The 10000-nt window shown below is 44.2% G+C and overlaps 1 protein-coding gene across 16 annotated transcripts in view; it reads left to right on the plus strand.

Annotated features, from left to right (window-relative positions):
- LOC113804292 (multiple PDZ domain protein) overlaps window positions 1-10000 on the plus strand; it is a gene marked incomplete at its 5' end in the record, with an annotated part of 877687 nt that overhangs the window by 655589 nt on the left and 212098 nt on the right. For all 16 annotated transcript variants that reach the window (XM_070137891.1, XM_070137892.1, XM_070137893.1 and 13 more), the window contains 3 exon segments: window positions 2191-2326; window positions 4445-4591; window positions 5201-5402. In XM_070137891.1, coding sequence (XP_069993992.1) covers window positions 2191-2326; window positions 4445-4591; window positions 5201-5402 — 485 coding nt within the window.

Consider the following 10000-nt stretch of genomic DNA (forward strand, 5'->3'; position numbering starts at 1 on the left):
AGATCAGAACAAATTTGGCTCTCTTGTCTTACTTCTGATTTGATATTAAGGTGCTTGATCAGATTTTAGATTTTATTTCAGATGTAACGAATATACAATTATTTATTCCCCTAAAATGCACTATGGTAGAAATGCAGTCCATGCTGATTATTGTAACGATGGTTTAATGTGTGAAAAGTAGTGTGATGTGTGATATGTAGAGTATGTGGATTGGTGTATTATGTGGTGGATATCATGAGCGTCATATGTGGGTGCATGGTTACGCTTTGGAGTAGGTGTGGAATATACTTTTTAGATAAGTTGTTTGTAGGATATGAAATTTGCATCGTGTGCTGTAAGTGTACGAGCGACTATCACATGATATGTAGTTGTGGGCATGTTGTATGGTAATTGTCTTCATATTCAAACGATTGGTAAGTTGCTATAAGCTAGACCTTTGTGATTCCTGTTGTTTACTATGCTGTAGAGCACATGTTGCATTGTACGCTGTTTTGTTTGGCTCTGTGGCTATGTTGCTGTGTGTTGACTCTGTTGATATTTTAAAAATGACGCGGTGTATGTTATGATTATTGCTACGGTTTATGTAGCGTGATGTTCAGTGCATTACATATATGTTTTCCTACTAATGCAAAGTTATGTATCTACTAAACAAATACACTAAATAAGGAATAAAACGGAAAATAAGAACCGAATAAAGAGGTATATTTTGCCAAAGCTCATTTCGTGGATATGAATCTCGATTTTGTCCAGCCAAATCGACTTTTTGTGGAATGTTGTTCTGTATAACTACCCTTACAAACGGAATGCGGTCTTGTGTGCCCACGTCATGTGATGTGTGTATGGAATGTGACTTTGTTCAGCAACCACTTACATGGCTCCTGTGTATGGAATGTAATTTTGTCGGGTTTGCGCCCTCTTATCGAAAGCAATTTATGCATTTTCCGTCATTTTTTTGTTTGCTCTTCAGTACTCCACGTCGAATGTTGCTAGGTGTGCTGGTGAGCATTTTTTGTTTTAATTTCTTTTCTTTACTCTAACATTGCTTTGCCAGGCATCTGTCGCGGATATCTGTTGAACCTGTGTGTTTTCTCCCTCATTTCCTGTAACGTGGCGCCATCCATAGAGGGAGAATAATTTGAATTTCTAAACTACGTGAATATAATATTTAATTTCAGGTATCAGGCAATTTTTATTGGCTTATTACTTAGTCAAAAATGAAAATTGTTCTTAGAAGAGCAACTTCATTGTCAGCCCACACATGAGAGTTACATTGTGTGCTTTTTAAGCAAAATATCCTATCTGGAGACCTCCAGAATGATACATATTTCAGATATTCATTTTTATGCTTGAAAATTATATGCCGGAAAAATCGGGGCATTATTTTTGCTCATTGGTTTTATTTTCTTCTTTGGCTTGCAAAAGAAGAGAAAATTGTATTACGGACAAAGTTCTCTTGTATAATGTTGCATTAACATTATATTTCCATGATAATGTTTTATACCTTTGTATTTTACTGTTCTTTAGATTTTGTTTTGTATTTTTACTTTAATGTTACCAACACGATTAATGAGGTTATTTAATGATAAATTTGGTCTATTTATTGTTTGTAATTATATTGTGCAGGACATTTCCCTTTAACTTCTAGTAGAACTTAAATAGTAAAGTTATGAGAAAACTATATTAATTTTTTCTTTAGTACGATATTTTCTTATTCCACTTTTTATGACTTAATTATAATGTATACGTATGTATATGATTTCAGTAAAACTAGACAAAGCCAAAATGTCAGTCAGTTTAGTTTTTGTTAACGTTTCTTTTCAGATGTCTGCGTCCAGCAATAAAGATATCCCTCTGTATTCGGCAATACACACACACACACACACACACACACACACACACACACACACACACACACACACACACACACACACACACACACACACACACACACACACACACACACACACACCATACACATACACCCACGCACATACACCCACGCACATACACCCACGCACATACACCCACGCACATACACCCACGCACATACACCCGCACCCATACACCCGCACCCATACACCCGCACCCATACACCCGCACCCATACACCCGCACCCACACACCCACGCCCACCTTCCCGCCCACGCCCTTCGCGCCACCACTAACCCTTTCCCCCGCTCTCTCCCCGAAGGCGTCCGTGCTGATGGTTCCTGTGGCGACGGAGCGACTCATCGGCAGCGGCCCGACCAACATGGCCGCCGCCCCCTCCACCACCTCCCTCCCCGCCGCCCAGCCGCCCTCGCAGACGCACGCCGCCTACGCCCACGGTGAGTTCCTCTCGGTCGTGCAAGGAGATCGAGGCTTTGTCCTGGAGTGGCTGCCGGACGAGGCGCGCGACGCTAATTGGTTTGGTCGGGTTTGTGGGTTGGCTTCTAGGGGCGTCGATGCCTTTCATCTCCCGGGCAATTAGGGCACGTGGCAATGGATATGCACATGCGGTTTGAGGATAGTATACTTATCTATCTATCCATATACATATAAATATATATATATATGTATATATATAGATATATATGATATATAATATATATATGTAATGTATATAAGTGTAAGTCTATTCATCTTTATATCTTTATCTTTAGACATGAATATAGCTATAGATAAATATAGGTCCATCTATCAATATCTGTCTGTCTGTCTGTCTATTTATCTTTATAAATAATTATGTATATATATGTGTACATATGTATAAATGTATGTATTTATGTATGGATGTACATATATGTGTGTATTTATGTATGGATGTACATATGTGTGTGTATTTATGTATGGATGTACATGGATGTACGTGTGTGTGTGTGTGTGTGTGTGTGTGTGTGTGTGTGTGTGTGTGTGTGTGTGTGTGTGTGTGTGTGTGTGTGTGTGTGTGTGTGTGTGTGTGTGTGTGTGCGTGCGCGCGCGCGCGCACATGTGCGTGATATATATATATATATATATATATATATATATAAATATATATATATATAATATATGTATATTATACATATATATATATATATACATACATACATATATATGTATGTGTGTGTGTACACAAGCACACATACATGTACATGTATACGCGTGTGATTGTGTATATGTTTGCGTATGCGTTTGTTTCTGTATACGTGTGCGCGGGGGGTGGATGGGGGGATGTGCATGTGTTTGCCCTTTGTCTTCCACTCTGTTTTATATTTATCTAAGAGGCACGAGCCGTTCCCCGCTTCCCCGCCACGTGCGCTGCGATGCTCCCCTCACCCGACGCACTCGTGAATGGGAGATACGAAGGGGCGTAATACACTTAATGCCTGACCTTTATGGCGGCCATCCCTCACCTGGGCAGTGGAGGGCGCGGGCCGGCCGGAGGGAAGAAGGCGATATTATTTACTGTCGTCGTTAATGTTCTCTCAAAGCGCTTAATGTAAAAAGGAAGGGGAAAGTTTGTTATTGTTTTTTCCTCCCATTTCCCTTCCTTCTAGTTTTTTCCTCCTAAGGGCAAAGAGAATTAGATTTGGAAAGGAGGCGTTGGTCGGTGTTGGATCGTCGGGATAGATTTAGTACGTCTAATGAGAGTCGTTTTCACTGACGAGTTTGTGAGTGAGTGAGAAGGCGGTGCTTACGGTAGAGTGTGGTTAGGTAATTGTTGGAGATTTATCCAAGTGATTGTGTTTCACGTTGGGTTATATATTACGTAAGGATGTCCGCAATAAATATAACTTTTCTTGAACGACCAGCCATACTTCCTAGCTGCTCAACTTCCAATAACCACTGGGCGAAAAAAAAGAGAAAAACGAAAATTACAGTAGTCCCTCACCTTCTCATAGTATGCTCATCACAACGGCAGTTCCCTCGAATCACTACCGTTCCGTCACCACCTAGACGACGGCGCCCCCTCACCACCACCCTGACGCGGCATCACCATCCCCTTGACCCCACGCGCGGCAGCCCACACGTAATCGCGTTAGTCCGCCGGCCGCTCGTGTCTCGCTCGATTAGTTTGCGTTTAAACCACTTTCTCCCAATTAGTCTTCGTCATTCGTCCAAAGGCCCGCGTCTGCTTGTCTTCCGGAGCCTCCCCACCTTGCCCTCGCGTGGCGGGAAGGGGGGGGGGGGGATCGCGTGTCGGCGGTCGGTTTTCGGGCGGGTCTTCCTGTGCCGGGGGAGTATTTCATTTACCGTCGATTTTCGTGTTTCTTTCGTTCTCTCTCTCCTTTTTTCTCTCCCTCCTTTTTTCCCTTTCTCTGTAATACCTCCCTCTCTTTCTCTGTAAGTTATTGTTATTTCGCTGTTTTTAAACCTCAAAAAATACTCCCTCAGAAATACGTATACACACCACTATCTTCGAATTCTGGAATAAAAACCAACAGAACGAGTTTTTTCTTACCCTGCCTGTCCTGTTTCCCCAGGTACGGGCGGCGGCGCTGGCTCGGGCGACGAGGACCAGACGACGCCCCACTCATCCCCGCAGCTGTCACGATGGGCGGCCCAGGTACCGCCCCTCCCCAAGGAAATGGAAAGGACCATCAAGATCAAGAAGGGCGCCGACCAGCTGGGTGAGTTCTTCGAGATGACGCGTCTTGTGCGTGGGAGGAGAGAGGGAAAAGAGGCTGATTTTTCTATTGATGGAAAACTTTTTTTTATTTTATTTTTTATTTAGGCGGTGAATTGCATAAATAAGTATATGGTATTTGGGTAATTTGGCGGTAATTTACTTTGATCGTGTGTTTGGAGTTTCAATTACTTTCTAAATTTGGATTTCTGATAAATTGCTTTCGAAAATCTAGATATTTGGGAGAAATTTTCAAATTGCCACGGTTTATTCCTTATAGTATATGAAGCTGAATCACAACCATATTATTATTATTTCTGTTAATGTTACTATTATCATTATCATTATCATCGTTATTATTATTACCATTGTTATTATTATTATCATTATCATTTTCATCGTTATTATTATTATTATAATTATCATTATCATCGTTATTATTATTATCATTATCATCGTTATTATTATCATTATCATCGTTATTATTATTATCATTATCATTATCATCGTTATTATTATTATCATTATTATTATCATCATTATCATTATAGCTATTATTCTTACTATTGTAATTATTTTCACTATCATCATTTATGGCACCATCCTCCCCCAGGCGTCAACATCGAAGTGGTGGACCAGGGCGTGAACGGCGTGGTGGTCTCCTCGCTGGTGAGGAACGGCGCCGTGCACAAGGACGGCCGCCTGCACGCTGGGGACTTCATCCTCAGCGTCAACAACGAGTCCATGAGGAACATCACCAACTCCCAGGCCAGAGCCATCCTCAGGCGCACTCAGCTGGTCAGCACCGACGTCAGGTCAGTTCAGGAGCACTTTTTCAGATGGTACAAGGAGCTGGAACTCGGTGGTAGTGGTTGCAGTTGGCATCCTCTTTGCTATTTGGTATGCGAGAGCGGTCGTGATTGCGCCTTTACTGCATAGACTTATGGAATTCGTAAGACATATCCAGATTATATTAATAAAAGCTGTAGGAAGAAATACACGTTTCACGATTGCGTATTGCATCAAAAGAGTAAACGCTAGCGCACTTGCAGACAAACAAACGTTTTTTCTTTTTCTTCTTCCTCTTCTCTTTCTTCCCATTCGTCATGTAGGCAAAACAGAAACTAACGTTAGACCCACCTAGTCTAAAATCCTCATGGGTCGGACACGTGAGGCAGAACTCACGCGCAGACGTTCTCTCACCCAGTCTTCCTTGTGCAGTAAACGTTCGCACCTTCTTGGTCATGTACCTTTTGCCTTATAAGGTGTGAGTACGCCAGCAACACGTGGCGCGGCGCCTCCGACCCTGAAACTAGCCCCTTGCGGAAGGAATCAATTTTGAGTACATTTCTTATTTATTTATTTGTAGGTTTATTCTTTTGTTGATGTTTATTGCCATTTTCATTCTCATTATTATCATAATAATGATAATTTTGATATTTAGATTTTGTGTGTGTGTGTGTGTGTTTAAAAGAGAGAGAGAGAGAGAGAGTGAGTGAGTGAGTGGGTTGGGTGTGTTGAGTGAGTGAGAGAGTGTGAGGGTGAGAGAGAACTGTATATAAACAATGTTAGGAATAGTAGAGGTTGACTTTCTCTCGACATTAATTGATGTGCAACATCGTCTCTAGAGGTTTATGAAAGAGGACTGAATATGTGTCTGAACACTTCATGCTACTGCTGTTGCATCAGCGCAAACACGTGACTGACGGTGACTTGTGTGAGTTTGCGTGTTTGTTTTTGTGTATGTTCCTTTGCGAGGAAGGCTTTGTTTGTTGTATAAGAATAAATATGATTGCTTTCGTGCGTGCGTTCTCTTAGTCTTCGTTTGTGTGGGAATGGGTAAAGTTTTGCATCTATTTTAACATGCTCTTGAATGAGTTGCGTCTGTTTAACCATACAGTTATTTGTTTCCTGTTCTGTGCCGAAATATTCGAAGTTCGATTATGGAAACCTTTATTCGACAAGATTGAGTGACATCATAGAGGTATGCTGTGGTTCATCATTGTCGGTTAAAGGAATTTCCATGCACAGATACGAAAGGAAGCAATTCGTTGACATGCAAATACATGGATTTTCCTAATGAATACTTCCCTCGCATAAATTAGCATCGTACTTGAGTAAATCGATTAGGACAAAAACGCCGGTTTCGTGGTATGAATTTGAGAAACTTTGTATGAATTGGCTTACCTAAAGCTTTGCTCCTTTGACCACTCCGTGAAGAGTTGTCTCCTTGTTCGTGTACAGAGCGTTCACGTCACAACAGCTTAGCCTCCAGCCACCGTCAAGAGGCTTCTTAACAAAAAGAAAGAAAAAAGAGAGAGGAAAAGAATGAGAGGGAGAGCAGAAATCGGTAGTCTTGTCGTAAATGTTCCCCCAACAATGATTTTCTCTTATTTGTTCCTCTATGTGCGTTGGCCGTGATTGTACTTTGGCCAGATGGAGCCTGTTTCCACACGTTTGTTCACTTTATAAAGAACGATTTGATTCCCTTTGTTCTCCCTACAACTCTTGTGTACTCACGAGTTATGCGGAGTAAGTCCCGAAAGAATCCCGAGTCAGGCTTGTCCGTTACGACGTCCTTACGCAAGGTGGACGTACTCTGACCCCCCCCCCCCCGCCACTTATACGCAAGGTGGCCGTACTCTGACCCCCCCCCCCTCCCCCCCGCCACCTCTCCGCAAGGTGGCTGTACTCTGACCATCGTCGATCTGTCCTGGTGAAAAATGGATTCGTCCGCCTTATTTCCGTGTCGTTTCGCCTGATTCGTCTTCCTTCTTCCACTCTTCCCCTCTTCCTTTTCCTCCTCTCTTTCTTTCTTCTTTTTTACCTCTCCATCCTGCTTCTCTCGCTTCATCTCTGTTTCTTGTGATTCTTGGTCTACTTTTTCCTCATTTGCCCTTCCACTTCCTTCCTCGTTGCTTTTTTTCTTCATCTTCTCCTCCTCCTTTCTACTCCTCCTTTCACCTCCTCCTCCTCCTCCTTCTCTAACTCCTAGTTTTTCTTCTATCTCTTCTTCTTTTTCTCCCCTTTCTCCTCCTCCTCAACAACACTCATTTCCTTCAAGTTTCGTCTCCTTCCAACCCAACAGTATTCCTATAAACAACACAGCCATAGGTTTAACGTGGTGGATATTTCAGTGTTTCATATCCATGTCTAGAGGAATCGCTTGTTTACCCATCTGCAGAGTCTGGCGTATTTGGCAAATAGTTCACAAATTCCCCCATTTGCATATATAGATCCTTCCAAGTAGACTTTCCCTTGAGATCGGGTACAGGGGGGTTCGCTTGAAAGAAATGCGAAGAGGAAAGTGGGCGCAGAGAGTGCGTGTGGGTGTTGGTGTGGGAGGAAGAGTGAGTGTGGGTGTTGGTGTAGGAGGGAGAGTGGGTGTTGGTGTTGGTGTGGGAGGGAGAGTGGGTGTTGGTGTGGGAGGGAGAGTGGGTGTGGGTGTTGGTGTGGGAGGAGGAGTGCGTGTGGGTGTTGGTGTAGGAGGGAGAGTGAGTGTGGGTGTTGGTGTGGGAGGGAGAGTGGGTGTTGGTGTAGGAGGGAGAGTGAGTGTGGGTGTTGGTGTGGGAGGGAGAGTGGGTGTGGGTGTGGGTGTGGGTGTTGGTGTGGGAGGGAGAGTGGGTGTGGGTGTTGGTGTGGGAGGGAGAGTGAGTGTGGGTGTTGGTGTGGGAGGGAGAGTGAGTGTGGGTGTTGGTGTGGGAGGGAGAGTGAGTGTGGGTGTTGGTGTGGGAGGGAGAGTGGGTGTGGATGTTGGTGTGGGAGGGAGAGTGAGTGTGGGTGTTGGTGTGGGAGGGAGAGTGAGTGTGGGTGTTGGTGTGGAAGGAGAGTGAGTGTGGGTGTTGGTGTGGGAGGGAGAGTGAGTGTGGGTATTGGTGTGGGAGGGAGAGTGGGTGTGGATGTTGGTGTGGGAGGGAGAGTGAGTGTGGGTGTTGGTGTGGGAGGGAGAGTGAGTGTGGGTGTTGGTGTGGGAGGGAGAGTGAGTGTGGGTGTTGGTGTGGGAGGGAGAGTGAGTGTGGGTGTTGGTGTGGGAGGGAGAGTGAGTGTGGGTGTTGGTGTGGAAGGAGAGTGAGTGTGGGTGTTGGTGTGGGAAGGAGAGTGAGTGTGGGTGTTGGTGTGGGAGGGAGAGTGAGTGTGGGTGTTGGTGTGGGAGGGAGAGTGAGTGTGGGTGTTGGTGTGGAAGGAGAGTGAGTGTGGGTGTTGGTGTGGGAAGGAGAGTGAGTGTGGGTGTTGGTGTGGAAGGAGAGTGAGTGTGGGTGTTGGTGTGGGAGGGAGAGTGAGTGTGGGTGTTGGTGTGGAAGGAGAGTGAGTGTGGGTGTTGGTGTGGGAAGGAGAGTGAGTGTGGGTGTTGGTGTGGAAGGAGAGTGAGTGTGGGTGTTGGTGTGGAAGGAGAGTGAGTGTGGGTGTTGGTGTGGAAGGAGAGTGAGTGTGGGTGTTGGTGTGGGAAGGAGAGTGAGTGTAGGGTTTGGTGTGATTATGAATTTATGAATGGGAGTGATTTTGATTGAGTATTGATTTGGGAATGAGTGGGAGGAAGTATGGGGGTGAATGAGAGTCTGTGAGTCTGAAAATGAGTAACAGTGAGTGTGGAAGTGAGTGGGAATGATTGTGAGTGTAGTAGTGACTAAGAGTGGATGTGAGTTGGTGAGCCATTTTGGATGCGGAATTATGAGTTGCAGAATGAGTCTGAATGAAGGACCATACTGGAAAGGACCAAGTGAGACTGTAGTTGTGGTTGTTGACACGCATGCGGGGATAGAGACTATAGACATAACGATAGGTATATAAAAGATGTGTACATAAAGTATTGGGACAGTGACTGGCAGATGCAGTCAAGATCTAAGATAAATAAAGGATATAGAGAAAGGAATATAAGAAAGGGAAAGTGCACAGAATATCCTATGGGAATGGAGTTGATAACCGACGTGCACGCGGGATATTTTTGGTATTGAGCCTCGATCAGAAGCAGAGTGCACGCGCGTGCGGGCGATGTCGACCCGGATGTTGTAGGACCGAAGAGGCGGCGAGTATTCACTCTCGTCGGCAAGGAGAACTGTGCTCGAAATTTGCATTTTTAGAAATGCGAGCGACCAGGAATTCCTGTATTGAAGATGATTTCCTTGAAAAGAAATATAGTCGCGACGTTGCGTCGCTTGCTAAAGGGGGAGGGGAGAGGGAGCGGGACGGAAGGAAAGGATATCCTTAAATGCTTAATGGCGACCTTAATGTCCATTCATGACTGAAAAAATATATATTTTTAGGTGTTTGCATCTGGCAATCCAGAGTTTTACAACGGCTCATAAATGCACAAAACAACTATATGTATTCCAAACTGCACTAAAACTGCCGCATTGTGGAAGCGACCGAATGATCCTGTGACGAGTTTAATCTCTCTCGTTAATCCACTTTTCGA

This window comes from Penaeus vannamei, chromosome 23 (assembly GCF_042767895.1).
Source record: "Penaeus vannamei isolate JL-2024 chromosome 23, ASM4276789v1, whole genome shotgun sequence".
Lineage (NCBI taxonomy): Eukaryota > Metazoa > Arthropoda > Malacostraca > Decapoda > Penaeidae > Penaeus > Penaeus vannamei.